The 17,285-nt window shown below is 49.4% G+C and overlaps 1 protein-coding gene across 6 annotated transcripts in view; it reads left to right on the top strand.

Moving 5' to 3' along the window:
* Positions 1-4,671: 4,671 nt before the first annotated feature.
* Positions 4,672-17,285, top strand: part of UPF1 (UPF1 RNA helicase and ATPase) — a 33,620-nt gene continuing 21,006 nt past the window's right edge. For 3 of the 6 annotated variants that reach the window (XM_086408258.1, XM_086408256.1, XM_086408257.1), the window contains exons 1-3: positions 4,833-5,188; positions 16,443-16,541; positions 16,962-17,104. In XM_086408258.1, the coding sequence (XP_086264384.1) occupies positions 4,967-5,188; positions 16,443-16,541; positions 16,962-17,104 (464 nt within the window). In that variant the 5' untranslated portion in view covers positions 4,833-4,966. Of the gene's footprint in view, positions 5,189-16,442; positions 16,542-16,961; positions 17,105-17,285 lie in introns of all 6 variants that reach the window. The other 3 variants (XM_086408260.1, XM_086408263.1, XM_086408259.1) reach the window with 1 other exon arrangement.

Genomic DNA, 17,285 nt, shown 5'->3' with positions numbered 1-17,285 from the left:
CCAGACTTTCTAGTCCCCCAAATTCCAGTCCTTCCAAATCCCTGACCGTCCAGCCTATGAATCAGTGTGCATTCATACATTTGGCCATTTCTCCCTCCAAGCAAAATAAACAGCTAAGTGCACTGGTTGAACTTCTGCCCACTGGGAGCACTCCCCTTCATGGCTGCCCTTCAGGGCTGTCACAGAGAGGCTGCAGCTTTCCAGCTGTCCACTTCTGGTGGGATCTGCATGTTTTGCAGAATCTTCTGGAATCTAGGCCCAAAGAGAAATCTTGGGTCAACTGAATATAAGAAAGACTTCTAAAAATATCACTGAGCTAGAAGAGCCTTGAATTTTTGCTGAACGTATTTCCTACCCTCTGACATACAAATGTCTTACCAGTAAGTTTGGAATCATTGCTACTTCTTGTTCACTAGGTCCAATCAGCACAATGTCATCAATATAATGGACCAATGTGACATCATGTGAAAGGGTAATTTGATCAAGATATTGCAAACTAAAGTATGACTTATGGCTGGAGAGCTGATGTACCCCTGGAGGTAGGACAGTGAAGGAACATTGCTGGCCTTGCCAGCTGAAAGCAAACTACTTCTGGTCTTGGACAAGGATAGAGAAAAGGCACTTGCCACCTCTATAGCTTGCATAGCAGACACTGAGGATGTGTTTATTTGCTCAAGGAATGAAACCACATCTGGTAGGGCAGCTGCAGCTGGAGTCCACTACCCAGTTACTTGTGATAACCCACCGGCATTCTCCAAGCTCCATCTGTCCTCAGCGCAGGCCCAGGAGCAGAACTGAATGGGGATGTGCAATCAATTGCATCTTTCAAGTCCTTAATGGTGACACTAATTCCACCCCTAATTGACACTTTTCCACTCCTCCGGGAATGCAGTATTATTTTTGGTTTACCATTTTATTAGGAAGAGACAGTACCAGTGGCTTTCACTTGACCTTTCCCACCATAAGAGCTCTCACTCCATAGGTCAGGAAACAAATGTGAGGATTCTTCCAGCTGCTAAGTGTATCTATTCCAATTACGCGTTCCAGAACTGGAGATATAACACAAGATGAGTTCAGGGATCCACTGAAAAATGAACCAGATAAACTTCCAATAATAACTTGACTTCCATAACTCCCTACTCTGACTGATGGACCACAGTGATGTTTGGGGTGTCCTGAAATTTGTGTTGGTTCAGAGCCACTGTCTAGTAATCTGTGAAAGACCCAAGTATTTCCTTTAGCCTAGTGCATGTTCACCTTGGCATTGGAGAAGACTGGGAGAAAGCTTAACATAAGAATTTTTGGTAGTGTACTGGCTCCTTCCTCAAGGGGACTCAGCCTCTTCATTAAAGATGTTCTGGGTTTGTGAATTGGATCAAGTCAGAATTGACTGCTGCTGCTAAGTCGCTTCAGTCGTGTCCAACTCTGTGCAACCCCACAGACGGCAGCCCACCAGGCTCCCCTGTCCCTGGGATTCTCCAGGCAAGAACACTGGAGTGGGTTGCCATTTCCTTCTCCAATGCATGAAAGTGAAAAGTGAGAGTGACAGGCTGAGGGGCCATGATACTCCATTTATAAGATTCAAATTAGACTTTTATTCACATGACCTAAAACTTTTCTGCTTAAACAGATCAAGTAAGAATTTAGTAGGCTTCCCAACTATTTTACTTCTAAGAACGCCATGAGCAGCTAGTCAATGCCACAGGGCTCTGTAAGTCAGACTCTTCTGATTGCTGCTTTTTTTCTCTCCGGATTGCTACTTTGACTCTGCTGTCCATTATGGTAACCACATCCGTCTTCAAAAGCTTAGGCGGGTGAGTAGGTCTTAAATGATAAATCTACGCTGACATTTTCATCTCCCTAAGCTTTTGACTCATTTCCTTGATAGTAAACTATAGTTACTGTTGAATTATTTCTTTCAATTTATCACATTTTTTCTTAAAGTATTTTTGGGCTTTGTTGTTAGGTGCTTTCATGTTTATAATTATTATTTCTTCCTGATAGATTGAAATTTTATCATTATCATTATTTAATGTTTTTTTGTCTCAAGTAACAATTTTGTCTTAACATCTGTTTTATTTGATATTGCTCCTGCTGCTGCTGCTAAATCGATTCAGTCGTGTCTGACTCTGTGCGACCCCATAGATGGCAGCCCACCAGGCTCCCCCATCCCTGGGATTCTCCAGGCAAGAACACTGGAGTGGGTTGCCATTTCCTTCTCCAATGCGTGAAAGTGAAAAGTGAAAGTGAAGTCACTCAGTCGTGTCCGACTCTTAGTGATCCCATGGACTGCAGCCTTCCAGACTCCTCCATCCATGGGATTTTCCAGGCAAGAGTACTGGAGTGGGGTGCCATTGCCTTCTCCAATCTGATACTAGTATAGCCAATATAGCTCTCTTTCGGTTACTATTTGCCTGGAGTATCCTTTTCCATGCAGTTACTTTTGGCCTTTTTGTTTCTGAATCTAAAGTGAGTCTTTGGGGACTTCCCTGGCAGTCGGGTGGTTCAGAGTCTGCACTACCAATGTAGGGAGCATGGGTTTGATCCCTGGTCAGGGAACTAAGATCCCACATGCCAAGTGGCAAAGAGAAAAAAAGAAAGTGATTGTTTTGCAGACAGCATAGCTGAACCATGATTAAAAACAAAAGAAAAACACCTCTGAAAACCTCTGCCTTTTAACTGGAGCGTTTAATTCATTTACACTTAGTGTAATTACTGATAAGGACTTATTTCCGCCGTTTTGCTATTTGCTTTCTGTATGTCATGTCTTTTTTCAATTCTTCCATTACTAACTTCTTCTGTGGTAAATTGATATGTTTTAGTGTATCATCCCAGAGAAGGCCATGGCACCCCACTCCAGCGCTCTTGCCTGGAAAATCCCATGGACAGAGGAGCCTGGTGGGCTGCAGTCCATGGGGTCGCTAAGAGTCAGACACGACTAAGCGCCTTCCCTTTCACTTTTCACTTTCATGCATTGGAGAAGGAAATGGCAACCCACTCCAGTGTTCTTGCCTGGAGAATCCCAGGGATGGGGGAGCCTGGTGGGCTGCCGTCTATGGGGTTGCACGGAGTCGGACACGACTGAAGCGATTTAGCAGCAGCAGTGTATCATCCACAATGTCATTTTGCAAATGTGAGGCTATGTAGGAAAAAAGAGGAGATCCTTAGAAGTGGAATTACTAGGTCAAGGGCAGGGCAGGGCATGCACTGAAACTGCTAAGTTTTACCAGATTGGTCTTAAATGATGCTACCAATTCAATTGGATACTTTCCATAGAGGGCTTTGCATTTTATTGAAAGCATCTGTTAGCTTGCTAGGATTCTCCCTTAAACTGTGTCTTCCTGTAGGGGTGGGGGGGACCCAATTATTCATTTTTTATATTCCCACGTTTTTGTGCACAGGAAGCCAAAAAAGATGTGAAGAAGGAAAAAAGGAATCTTTTATCATGTCATGACAGGAATACTGGAAAATGAGGAACCATGCAGCAGCTGGAACTTTAGGAACAGCCATGCAAACCAGGAGCCCTGTGAACTGACTTCAAGTATTTAGTCCCAGAATCTTGGGAACTGGTGGGGAGGGGTGGTTCTCTGGGCTAGGAGTTAGGAGATTAAGGCTCATAAACTAGTAATTAAACTTTTATTGTGCACCTTTCCCATAAGTCAGCCCCTGTCCACATGGAACTTTTCTTTGTAAATACCTGGGAGTAAAGAGTAGCTCATTTATTCCTCATCCCACCTTTTTATTTATTTTTGGCTGTGTTGGGTCTTGGATGCTCCTCACACGATTTAGCAGGGCTACTCTCTAGCTGTGGTACACGTGCTTCTCAGTCCAGTGGGTTCTCTTGTTCCAGAGCACTGGCTGTAGGGGGTTTGGGCTTCTGTAGTTGTGGTCCAAGGGGCTTAGTTGCCCCACAGCATGTGGGCTCACCCCAGATCAGGGATCAAACAGTGTCTGCTGCATTGGCAGGCAGATTCTTAACCACTGGACCATCAGGAAAGTTCCCCTCATCCCATCTTAATGGCTATTATTTCCCTTTCCCAGCTGAGGAAACGCTAGGCTCAGAGAGGTAAAATCGCTTGTATAATTAAAGTCACACAGCCAGTAGGTGGCCAGGTTTGGGTTTCAACCCAGAGCAGTGCTCCCAATCGCTGTTATTTCATGCCTCTGAATAACACCATTGTCCAGAGCAGCAGCAACCACCTTTTCTGTGTGCTAGGCTCTGTGGAAAGGACTCTCCCCATTCACTTATTCAACCAGTGCACACTGAGCAGCTACTATGTGCCCTGCGCCCTCATCTTAAAGATTTGGAGAAATTAGCCCAGGGAGTTTCTCCGAGTGAAGGGGACGCACCACACTTTCCTCGCCAAGCCTCCCCAGCTGGGTGTTCCACCTCGGTAAGGCATCCAGCTGGCGCTCAATTACCCCATGGCACTATCGCCGCTTCTAGGGGCACAGACGACCACAGCCGCACCACCCGCTGCCCGAGTGCCACAGACAGCGGTTGAGGCGGACCCATGAACTCGCGTGGTCGCCGGGACGGCGGTTGGAAGCCCCGCCCCCGCGCGTGCGCGCTGCGCGTCCCGTCTGTCCGCTCGGCTCCGGCGGTACGGGCGCGGTTGAAGGCGTCCTCGAGGAGCGCGCGCGCCTGCGCCGTCGTCGGGCTCGCGCACGCGCACCTGCGCCGGCCTCACGCACGCGCACGGCGGCGACGACGGCGGTGGCGGCGGTTCCTGCCGGGGGCTGCGAGGGCGGGCGGCCCCGAAGGAAGCGACGGAGCTGAGGGGCTCAGCGGCTAGGCGCGCGTGACTCTCAACCCGGCTCGCTCCGCGGCGGGCGTTTTGAGCCGGTCCAGGGGCGCGGACGCGGCGGCGGCGGCGGCGACCCGAGGCCTGCGGCCTAGGCCTCAGCGCGGCGGCGGGCTCGAGTGCGGCGCGGAGCCGGCCGTAGGGCCCTACGCGGCGGCACAATGAGCGTGGAGGCGTACGGGCCCAGCTCGCAGACGCTCACCTTCTTGGACACTGAGGAGGCCGAGCTGCTCGGCGCCGACACCCAGGGCTCCGAGTTCGAGTTTACCGACTTCACCCTCCCCAGCCAGACGCAGACGCCCCCCGGCGGCCCCGGAGGTGGCGGCGCGGGGGCCCCGGTCGGAGCCGGCCCGGGCGCGGCGGCCGGACAGCTCGACGCGCAGGTGAGCGGCACATGGCGGCGCCGGAAGCCGGGGCCGGGCCTCGGCGGCGGGGGACCTGCTCGGGTTTCCCCTGCAGCCGTGCCGGGGCTGATCTGCTCGACTCCTGCAATCCCGCCTGGTCCAGAGTGACCCGGCCGGGTATCTCCCGCTCAGTACAGGTCCGGAGTAACCTGCCTCCAGTTTCTGCTCTCCAGCCCGACCCGGGTAAACCTACTTCAAGTCCTTCTCTGGTCTCTCCCGAGTGATCTCAGGATTTAGTTCCAGACTGAGTCTTAGCTGATCGGTCCCAAGTCCCCTTCCGGGCCTGTCCGAAGTGTCCGTCTCTGGCCTGGGCAGGAGTGACTTGTCCCCGAGTTCTCCTTCAGCTGGGTCAGTGCCCCACTCAAGCCAACTCCTGATCTGCGCCGATTCCCCCCTCAGTCTCATCTGACCGCTGCCCCACCCCCTTACCTGTAGTCTCTGGGCACCCCTGCCCTCGTTCATGCCCACTGTGCGGTAGGTTTATATTTCATTGGGCCCACGGACGCTGGCGAGAGGAGGGCTGAGGCTCCTCTAGCAGAAACGGAATTTTTGCATGCAGTAGAGAACCCCAAGCTCGCAGACTTTTAAGATTATTGAGGAGGCAGTTTGCGTTTTTTCTTCTTGCATTGCCTGTTGCTGAAACCGACCTGTTACGTAACTCCGCAGCCCTGCCTTGGAAAAGTTGGTTTTGAGTTTGTTCCTCCAGTGGGTGAGTGGTAGTGGGTTTTATATATGTGGCTTTGCCACGTCAGGAACTTTTGTTCTTAATGATGTGAACATTTAGCAAAGGCTGCTTGGTTATTTTAAATTTGGGTTTGTGTTATGAGAGTGTATCCGGCATGCACTTCCTGGATCTGAGTCCCTGACCCGGGATGGGAGAGGGCGCTGCCTATGGTCTTGGGCTAGGCTCCCCAGGAATGTAGCCATCATCCTGTGGGTCTCAAATTCCATTCCTGTGCCTGGCACCTCCCTCATTTATTTTCCTGAATTCTCAGCCACAGAAGAGCTATAGGCTTCACTTTGTCGCAGGTGTCCCTTGGCGTGAGGACCCACTGCCAGAGTCGGGGGAGCCAACCCAGCCTCAGCCAGCGTGAGCTGAAACTGTCTCCTGGGGGCTTGCATTCTAGTTGATTGAGTCACTCCCGTGGGTAGACCACCCACTTGGACTTTGTTTTAGCCCCTAATAGAAGCAGAAAGCATTTGACTCATTCTAACCCCAGATTCCTTAAAAATAGAAGCTTAATGGGTGGGGCATCAGGGAGAACAGGTGTGCACATACCTGTTTTTTCCTTTTTGTTGACATATCATGGGGGAAGGGAGAGTGTGCTTGGGAAATAAGTGAGCTGCTGTAAGCTCATGATAACACCTGTTATCAGAGTGGTTTCATGCTCTGTGGATGCTGTTTCCACAGCTATAACATGGGAGTAACAGCTGTATTTTTGTTACTTTTAAACATACCTGAAATCTGGACTCAATGTTTGAATGAATAGAGCACACAGTGCTGTCTGTGATTTGTGTCCGGTGTGTCCAGAAGACGGAGGCTGAAGATCTCTTGGCTGAGCAGTGTGCCATGATCCGTGGCAGTTCAGGGAGGCTTTGTGGAACCTTATCGTTTTATTGCAAATCCTTTTTAAACTGTAGACTGTAAAACAGCAAACTTGGGTCAGCTCTGAGTTCTAGTTTTGTCCCTTGGGTTCTGTTTTTGATTAATTGTGGGGGCGTGTCTTTCTCTTTCTGTTGAAGTAACTAATTTCCTTTTTTTTAAAAATAAATTTACTTATTTTTAATTGAAGGATGATTGCTTTACAGTAATTGATTTCTTTTACTGCACCTGAACACTGAACTGTACTGAATAAGAGCATTAGAACACTCCAGCAGAGGGAAACATTACAGTTGAGCTCACTTGTTATGACATCAAAAGGGTTTGTCCTTTTTCACTTTTAGGTAACTCTGATGACCCACCCACCTGTAGCCTAACTTTGGACTTGTGTTTGGGGAAGGGGAGTGAAAAGTTGATTATCTCCTGTGTTGGTGGCATTGGCTGCCTATGACATTTGGGAGGTTTTCCCTTATTTGTCCTCAAGACTTGCTGTATAACCAAATGTATGGTGGGGCTTCTGTTCCGAGTGCCTTTTGATTTTATCTTTTTGGATGAGTGGCTGTGAATTGTCAAGTGCCGTGCAGCTCCTTTTGTTTCACAGCTTTATTGAGATAGAACTCACATCCCGTACACTTCAGCCAATCGGAGTGTGCTCCTCAGTGGCTTTAGTGCAGAGTGTCCAGCCTCGCCCACAGTCGGTTTTAGGACATTTTTGTCACCGTGAAAAGAAGCCTGGTGCCCCTCAGTCTGCCAGTCCTCCCTTCTCTAACCCCAGGCAACCACTGATCTCTCTACCTGCTTTGGACCTTTGATGTAAACGGACTGCATGTGGCCATACTGTGCCTGTGTCATCTGCTCTTTCCCTGAGTGTGTTCAGGGTTCGTCCGCGTGGTAGCGTGCGTCGCTGCGTCCCTTTCTATGACCGGATGGCGCTCCACAGCACGGACAGACCGCGTTCTGTGTATCTGCTTGTCTGCGCTGGGCCTTTGGCTTAGCTACTGTGGGAACGCTGCTGGGAACATCTGTGTGCAAATTTGTGTGTGGGTGTAAGCCTTCAGTGAAATTCTGGGTGGTCTGGTAACAGCTGCCTGCTACCTTTTCAGGGGCTACCAGGCTGTTTTCTAATGTGTAGCTATATCACTGATACCACCTTTAATATCAGTCTTGACTGCCAACTTTGGTTTTGCCTGAAGGTTTAGGTAACACATGTGTGTCTTGGGGCAGCGGGGAGAATGGCACGCTGAGTTGAACTGAGTTGGTTCAGGTAACAACTTGTTTTCTTATTTATGAAATGAACTGATATTTGTCACAGCCCTGTCAAATGTCCCTAAGATAAGGCAACAGTTTTCTTTTAAGTATTTGACCCTTTTTGGGCCTGTCTGCTAACGTCTCCAAGGGCAGGGAAAGGTGAGTTCAGAAGTCCTTTGTGTGACAGCTGGCGTTACACGCCTTCTGGTCTGCTTAGTTGTTACATTTCCCTTTGGTGCTGCTGTCCTGTTTCCTCCAAACATCGGACTTAGGATGATGAAAATGTTGAGTTGGGAACACTACCAAACAAAAGAAGGAGTGAACCACTGATGCACACGGCAGCGTGGATGCGTCTCAAAACAAGCACATTGGGTGGAAGATGCACTGAAAAAAAAGTATATACTCTGTGATTCTTCTCATATGAAACTCTAGAAGGGACTAGGTAGCCTATGGTGACAGAAGGTAGGACAGTGGCTGCGGGGAGGGGAGGAGAGCAGGGAGGGGAGGACAAAGGCAGGAAGAGACTGGGGGTGATGGATGTGCTTGTTATCTTGATCGATGGATTCATGAGTATTTACATACATCAGTGTGTGTCGATTTTAAAAGCTGCAAAGAGCTGCTACCTTGTCTTCAAATGCTGGCTGCCTTCAGAAGTCCAGGAAGGTTGTTCTGACACATCCTTGACTATCTAGGTAAACAGATCGTCTTCTGATTCCTGGCCCTTAGCTTATGATGAGGACTGAATTCCTTACAGTCCCAGGGTTCCTGAAAGTGGTGAGTTGAAAATTTGTGTGGACCTTTTTTGGTTGTGTGAACACTCGGTTAGTACAACTGTGACATAGTGCGCTTTGAAAAAATTGGAGATAAGATGCTGCGAACTTCACAGCTCTGGCAAGTATTCTATAGCACTTGTCTTTCATTGGATTGCCGGGGTTTGAAAACCAAAAGGGAGGACTTATGTGGCTTAGTGCTGAATAGCTGAAATAGCTTTTAACTCTGTTTACCCAATTAATTTCTTTACCCAGATTTAGCATGATTGAGGGGGAAGTTAACTCTAACACAGTAGCAAAATTCTCTATCAGCCTAGGTCCCACAGCCAAAAAGGAGACACCTTGCAAACAGCTTTACTGAGGTATGGTCGTACACCGTGGAGTCCTCTTGTTTTTAAGTGTTTGATTCAGTGGGTTTTGTTTTTTTTTAGCTGTGCAGCCATCAGACAGCCACTCACTATCTTCTGTTTCATGCCATCGCTCTTTCCTCTTCTGTTTTGCTCCTGCTGATCTTGGTAGTCTCTTGTTAAAGCCCTGAGGTAGGGAATTGGATGAGCCCACACTTGGCCACTTCAGCCGGCCCGTCGGGGATGTGTGCGGCCTGTGTGGGTTCCGCACCGGGGTGCGGAGGCTTGGCCACCCGCTCAGTGACGAGCCCGCGCGCCCCATGTGTCTGTTCGCCGGTTCTTCGGTTCCCTCCACACAGGCTCCCAGGCTGCCCTCCTTGGCCTGATTCTCGACGGCTGCCCCTCGGTACTTCCCTTTCCGCGTCCTGCTGTGCTCCAGGAGCGCTGTGGGCGGTGGCTCCTGCTGGGGGGCAGAGTGAGTCCTTGTCAAGCTGCTGTGTTAGAAATGGCAGGTGCTGCCCAGTCTGCAGTTGGCCATGGGGACAGTGAGGGTCCAGAGGAGGGGGTGGTCTGCCCGGCAAAGTGAAAGCCTTTACGAGTGGTGCTCCTTGAGTCGTTCAGGAAGGTGTGTCCACTTGGCAGGGAACACAGGGCTTGGCATGGAGGGCTAGCGAGTGCAGGCAAGGGCCAGTGTCTACACCGAGGGGCCCAGCTCAATCTGGGAGCCTTGTGTTGCTGCTGAAGGGTGCTGTGACCTCACTTGAGAGCGGGGCCCTTCGATGACGGGAGGTCCGGCGGAGTGTGGTAAGCGGGGCCCTCAGATGGCGGGAGGTCCGGCAGAGTGTGGCTGAAGCTAGAAGGGGGATTCAGGTAGAGAGTGCTGGGGTTAGGTGTGTGGCCTTCTGTGTGTGACAGAGAACGCTCATGGTACCAGGTGGCCCTTCCTCCTCTTGGGGTCCCACGGCTGGCATCAGATCCTCTTGTGCCTTTTTAAACGTGTGCTGGTCCAGTAGCAGCTTGCGAGCTGGACAGCCAAACCCGGCGTCTCAGGACCCCTGTGGACTGGGCTGTGATGGCCTCTAGACCTCCAGTTGGCTCAGGCTGCCTGTGGAGCTTTGGGGACCTTTGTCACGACTGAGGATAGCCCTTCCCGTCTACTCCAGCTCCTCCCGTAGCTCACCAGCCGGGGGTGACATGAGCCTGGCGGCGCCACTGCTCGTGCCCGGGTGGAAGGCATTTGGCTGTGCTTGTCTCCCCTCACTCTTCTCAAGTGCATGGCTCTGCAGAGCTGACACAGTGTCCGGGCAGCGCTTTACCACCTGTATTGTATAAAAATGGACGTTACGAATTCTCTCGTGTATAAGTAAATAAAGCGAACCTTGCCCTTCTTTCTTCTTGATTTGATGATTGTGAAGATTTTCCTTTCTCTTTTCCTTCTCTGATGTGTTTTAAAGCAAATCCAACTTATTTCGCTCTTCTGAGGTTGAGCCATATGAGTTAGTAATACTTAGCTGTTTAGACCTACGGTATTTAGAATGCATTTCTACAAACAGAGAAAGGGCGTCTTCGTAGCCTCACTGCTGTTATCAAATGAACAGCACCAATGGTAGTCTTTCCGCGATTGTCTAGTACACTGGACTTCCCTTTCTCCACAGTCATGTTGTTTACCTGGCCCAGACCCCTGCGAGGGCTAGTGTTAATGTGACTGCCTGTCGTGTCTCCAGCCCTGCTCTCCCGGGCAGCTCCTCTCTCCTTTTCATGCCACGAGCCAGGATCCTGTCCAGGTCACTGTCTTGTGAGGGGTCCTGCCTCCTGGACCGAACCTCTCGTCACAGTCTGGCTTCTCCCTGCAGGTGTGGGTGGATCCTGTTTCAGTCTGTGAGCTCCTCTGAAAAGTGGCTGACCCCAGAGCTGGGGTGGGCTCAGCTCTCGATGAGAACAAGAAAAGGGGAGGCAGGTGGCGCCCGTTTAACTCAAAGCATAGGGGCTGCTGTGCTGGGTGGGGCCGTGTGCAGTCCCCTTTGTTGCAGGTCAGAATGGTCAAATCGTAACAGTTTCTTTTGATTAAAACAGATTAAAGAGGGCTAAGAGATTGTATCACAGTGTGTAATCATTAACTGGATCTTGAATTTAAAAAACTATAAAGGATGTTTTAGGGCACTGGGGACATGTGTGTATGTGTGTTAGATAGCAGTGTTATATTAGCATTATTCCTGAGTGTGATGCTTATATTGTGGCTGTGTGGAGAAAGCCCTTGTCCTGGGGCCTGTGACTCTGAAATGGATCAGGAAAGTAAAAGTATCTGTGTGTGTGCGTGCTTGTGCAGAGCAGGAGAGGGAGAGAGCAAGCCTGGTAAAATGTGAGTGGCTGGTAGATCCAAATGGGGGATGAGTGGTCATTCTTTCTCTGTAGTTTTGAAACTTTTTCAAAGTTGAGGGAGAGGGATCTTCTGTTAGGCTGTTCCTCAGGGCTCAGAGACCCAGCAGCTCCTCTCTGCCTCAGGCCACCTCAGGAAAGGCAGTTTCCCATTCACTCTTTTTTAGACGGTGGAAGAAAAGAATAAATGATGAATCATTTTTCATCACAACCTTTATATTTTGGATGAGAAGATGTGTTCATTGAGCCTGTCCTGTGAGAGCATACTGGGGTGTGGGCTTAGTTCTAGGTGCTGGGGTCATGGCAGGAAGCAGAACAGGCAGAGTTGGCCCCACTGGCACCCCTCGGATGGGGTCAGTGGTGGATGGAGACTGAAGGACCAGGAGCTGTCTGTGCAGAAGCCAAGGGGGTAGTGAGTGCAAAGGCCTGGGGAGTGGAGCCTTTCAGGGACCGAGGAAGGTCCGTTTTATGGTGAGTGGTTGACGCTTACAAGGTGTGGGTAATGTGTGGTCTAAAAGTTCTTACCAACACATTTGGTGGTAATTTTTAATTAACGTGCGTTTCCTCTGTGAGAATGAAGTGACTTTTCTTCCTGCTGCTCTGATGTGCACAGAATTCTGCAGTGGGTCATAAGAAACTCTCTTGGCAGAAAATCCCTGCAAGGCCTTAATCAGGGGTGGAGAGGAAACTGTTTCTTTGGCTTTCTAGACCCAGTGACCTGGTGCCTGGGGGTGTGCTCAGAGAGTGCAGGGGGAGGCTTGGGGAGGCCTTTCCCCTCTTGAGCCCAGCAGGACCCAGGGCTCCTGGCTGTAGTTGAGGGGTTGTTAACTTCAGTCAGTCCTGTGCCAGACAGGGACCTTCCCCTCCCTCCTTCTGTTATGTTGCCTGGCTTGGGTTGTGTGCCTTCTCTGTGCCAGGCACTCTTTAGTGCTTTAATTCAGTTAATTATAGTTTCTAAGGTCAAATGTATTTTTGAAGTTAATGTTTATCTTAAAACTTTCCAGAAAGTAGAGAGAGAAACTAACAACCCAGCTATGGAAGTCTGTGCTGTGGTCAGGTCACAGCAGGGCAGGAGTCGGGCTGGGCAGGGGCTGGACATGCACGTGTGCGTGTGCAAAAGTACTTGTGAGAAGGGTCACACCCACACTCCCAGCCACAAAGCTGAGAGCCTGTCGGGGAATCTGGACTGCTCTCTCTGGTCTCCTTGCCTTAGAGGCTGAGGGAGAGTCCATCTAACTTTGTCTCGTCTGTATTGCATTGTCTCTCAAGAGAGTTCCTAGAGCAGACTTAGATTTCCTGCTCCTTATGAAGCCGGAAGGGTTCATAACAGTGATGCAGGGAAAGGATCACTGCTTTCAAGAGCCTCACACATTCCCGATGCTGGCTCTCTCCTCCCTCTGTGAGGGGAGAAGTGTGGGGTCTGAGGCCTGGATGAAGCAGGATGGGTAGCTTGGGGGCCCCTGGTGGCATGCAGGTTTCTGTATTACTCTACATACTAATTTTGGCATTTCAGGAAAGTAAAGATTCACATCACTAATGTTTCCTTGAACAAAAAAGTTTATGCACCCTGATGACACATTTTAGAGGCTCCTCCTCTAGGAGTTGGTGAGACTTTCATTTTTCTTTTCTTTAAATTAACCATTTTTAAAATTGAAGTATAGTTAAAGTACTGTGTTCGTTTCAGGTGTACAGCAAAATGATTCGGTTATACACACATATGTGTATATTCTTTTTCAGATTCTATTCTGTTACAGTTCCTTATAGGTCTCTATTGCGTATCTGTTTTATTCACAGCTGTGTGTACGTGTCAGTCTCAGAATCCTAGTTAACACCTTCCCGCTCAGCCCCTTTGGAAACCATAAGTTTGTTTTCTGTGTCTGTGAGTCTTTCTGTTCTGTAAATAAGTTCATTTGTTTCATCATTTATTTGTCTGTTTTTAATATTCCAACATATAAGTGATATCATATGATATTTGTTTTTGTCTGTCTGACTCCACTTAATACGATACTGTCTCATCCATCCATGTTGCTGCAAGAGGTGTCGTTTCGTTCTTTCTAATGGCCGAGTGGTATTCCACTGTGTGTGCCACACCTTCACCCCCTCATCTGTCAGTGGACACTGCTCCCGTGTCCTGGCTGCTGTGAGTGGTGCTGCTGTGAACACTGGGGGGCATGCGTCTTTTCACATTAGAGTTTTCTCGGGATACATGCCCAGCAGTGGGATTGCTGGGTCATATGATAACTCTATTTTTAGTTTTTTGAGGACCCTCCATTGTGGCTGTACCAGTTTACATTCCTACCCAGTGTACCAAGTGTAGGCAGGTTCCTTTTTCTCCACACCTTCTCTAGCATTTATTATTTGTAGACTTTTTAGTCATGGTCATTCTGACTGATGTGAGGTGATACCTTATTTGGTTTGCATTTCTCTAATAATTAGCGATATTGAGCATCTTGTCATGAACCCATTAGCCATCTGTATGTCTTTGGTGAAATATTGGCAAACATTTTCTTAAAGTGCTAGGTACTAAATGTTCTAGACTTTGTGGGACAAGAAGCAAATACCTACTATTAGGTACTTAATTCAACCACTTAAAAATGTAAATACCGTTCTGAGCTTGCGATTGTGGCCCACATCCTTCGATCTCCTGTAGCATGATATATGTGGCTGTTCCACTGCCATTAAGTGAAATCCAGGTACCGTAATCTGGCCACACACTTTGAGAAAACCAGCGTGTGTGTGCTGAGCGGTCAGCCCGAGAGACGCATTGGTCTCTGTTCGCAGCCTCACCTCGGTGCTGCCGCTGTGCGTGGCGGGGGGAGTGCTGCCGGCAGGAGAGGCGACTTTGGACGAACAAAGCACCACAAGGAATTCAGCAGATGAAAAGCGGGCAAAGCACTTCAACAGACTTTTCCTCAGAGAAGATATGCAAATGGCCAACAAGCATAGGAAAAGATCCTTAGCATCGTTAGAAGCCACGAAAGGCAAATCGAAGCCACGGTGAGTTACTGCCTCACGCCCAGCAGGATGGCCACTGTCGAGAACGAACAGAAATCACAAGTGTTGTCAACACTGTGGAAAAATCAGGACCCTTGTGCACTTCTGGTGGGTGGGAAAGTAAAATGGCGTAGCTGCTGTGGAAAACAGTAGTAACTTCCTCACAAAGTTAAGCACAGAATAGCTGTATGATCCAGCAACTCCATTTCTGGGTATATACCCCAAAGAATTGAAATCAGGGACTTGAAGAAAGACTTGGGCTTCATAGTAACATCATTCACAACAGCCAAAAGGTGAAAGCAACCCAACTGTCCATTTTCAGATGAATGGATAAGCAAAATGTTGTGTCCGTACAATGGAATATCATTCAGCCTTTAAAAGTAAGGAAATTCAGACACAGTATGACGTAGATGAACCTTTAACCCCTTACGCTGAGTGAAATGTCAGTCACAAAAGGACAAATACAGTATGATTCCACCGTGTGAAGTCCCTGTAGTAGTAGTTAGATTCATAGAAACAGCGTAGAATGGAGGTTGCCCGGGATGGAGGGAGGGAAGACAGACAGAGCTCCAGTTTGAGAAGATGAGGAAGGTGTGGAGGTGGATGGTGGTAGTGTTTGAACAACTGTGTGGATGTACTTAATGCCACAGAACCATTTAAATTTTTTTTAAAAAGGAGATCAGGGCTCTCGGCCTTAGCGCCATCTTTTGAGAAACCTCTGCGCCATGAGAGCAAAGTGGAGGAAGAAGTGAATGCGCAGGCTGAAGCGCAAAAGAAGAAAGATGAGGCAGAGGTCCAGGTAAACTTGTACACCCATGGAAGCCACAGAAGCAGAAACAAGGGAAGCCAGAGGCCAGGGACACTGGTACAAAGTGTGGACTGCATGCCTCCTAGCTAGAACTCATCAATGGATCCAGAACACCTATGGCCATTCTGATCGCCTTGACCACCTTTGCGAGACCTACCTTGCTCGTATCAAAGCCGGCCCTTTTGGCCCACTGCCCTGGACCTGGGACAACTATGGACTAGCTCTCTTCTCAGCTGTGGCTGAGTGTAACGTGTGCAATAAATCGTCTCCATCGCTGTCTTAAAAAAAAAAGGCGATCAGGGATTCACAAAGAGGTGCTTGTGGTGATGTTAATAATATTATCTTCATGACATTAAAACCCAAAAGTTGTTATTGATTTTTCGTTTAAAAAAAAATTCCCCCAAACAAAGGATACAGTCTTCTTACATTTAACCTGGACGTTCTGAAAATGAAAGTATATTAAAGTGGTGGCAGAAACTGAAATGGGGTTCTGATCTGGGTGAGACCATTACAGAGACAGGGATTCCTGTGCTGGGTTCTTGGCTTTCTTGACAACCCGAATGCATCTTTGAAATTCTGGGGTGCCCTTCTCAGGAGACGTGTTGCTCTCCGGCTCAGATGGGTGACGAGCAGTGGACGGGCTGGCCTGGCCGACCCTGCACAGCGTGGGCGTGGGTTACAGCTTCAGTCTGCCAGCTGTGCGTGGCAGCGGTTCTGCAAGGGAGCCAGGCCAGTGTCTGACCCGTCTCACAGCTCAGAGAAACCCAGGGCTCCTGTCACTCCCTGTCCTTCGTCACGGGCTGCTCCTGCTGCTTGACCCAGCTTCGTGTGGGCTGTGGCCCCTGGGGGTGATGGGGACTGTTGGCTGCCATCTGAGGGGAGCATCTCTTCCCCTCGGATGAGCTGTCCGTGTACCCATGAATGGATGTGTGAGCTCAGCAGAAGTGCCTGAAGTTCACTGCTTAGTTACTTAAAGCTGCCTGTTTGTATGTTTTTGCTGTTACAACATGTAAAAGGTAGTATATTTAGTACGATTGTATCCTGAAACTAGAAGATTGTCTTAACATTCAGTTTCTAATTCCTGCTTAAGGGCTGCCTTCCGGAGAGGGGAACTGACAGTGAAGAACATTTGTGGACTAGCAAGAGAACCACGTTGCTACGTCTGCAGGAGTCTCAGCCTTTGCTTCTGGTGCCTAGGCAGAGGAATGGGGGGGCGGCCCCTTCACCGTGGTGGGGTTCCAGGCCCTCTGGTCTGGCGCTGCACATCTGTCCTCGGGGGGACCATGCCTGGTTTGTGAGCGGTCCTTTTGCTCCTTGTGGCCCTCCGCACCCTGGTGGTGGTGTGGCTTTGTGGCTAGATGGGGTTTGCTGGGGTATGCACGTGGCGAGGCGGGTAACCTCTGCTGCGCGTGCCCTGTTTCTGGCCAGGCAGGTTTGATAGGAGAGTATAAAAAGTCACATCAGAAGAAACTGGACTGTCTCACAGTGGAGAGCAGGCCAGTGCTTCACGGGAAGGTTGCCATGGCTGCTCATGTGGGGAGATGCCAGGTGCCTGGGCTGAGACCCAGAAGCTGCGGCCTTTCATGGTGATGCTGCCCTTCTGCCGTAGGTTGGTGGCCCTGAGGGCATCCTGCAGAACGGGGCCGTGGACGACAGCGTGGCCAAGACCAGCCAGTTGTTGGCCGAATTGAACTTTGAAGAAGATGAAGAAGATACCTATTACACAAAGGATCTGCCTGTACATGCCTGCAGGTGAGCGCTTCAGCAGAGAGGGGACTCACCTCCCAGAGCATCCACCTTCCACATGGAAGTTCCAACTTTACAGAGGCCCGTCTAAGACCATGGACTGTGACACTTGGAAACACTGTCCTTGGAAATAAGGTTGCTCAAGCCCTTGTACGCACATAAATCCCTCATCCTGGGCAGGAGAGTG

Source organism: Bos grunniens, chromosome 7 (assembly GCF_055505025.1).
Source record: "Bos grunniens cultivar Pamir isolate PY7600 chromosome 7, Bosgru_T2T1.0, whole genome shotgun sequence".
Taxonomy (NCBI): Eukaryota; Metazoa; Chordata; class Mammalia; order Artiodactyla; family Bovidae; genus Bos; species Bos grunniens.
Note: the sequence above shows the minus strand (reverse complement) of the source record. Positions and strands in the feature narration are given on the sequence as shown.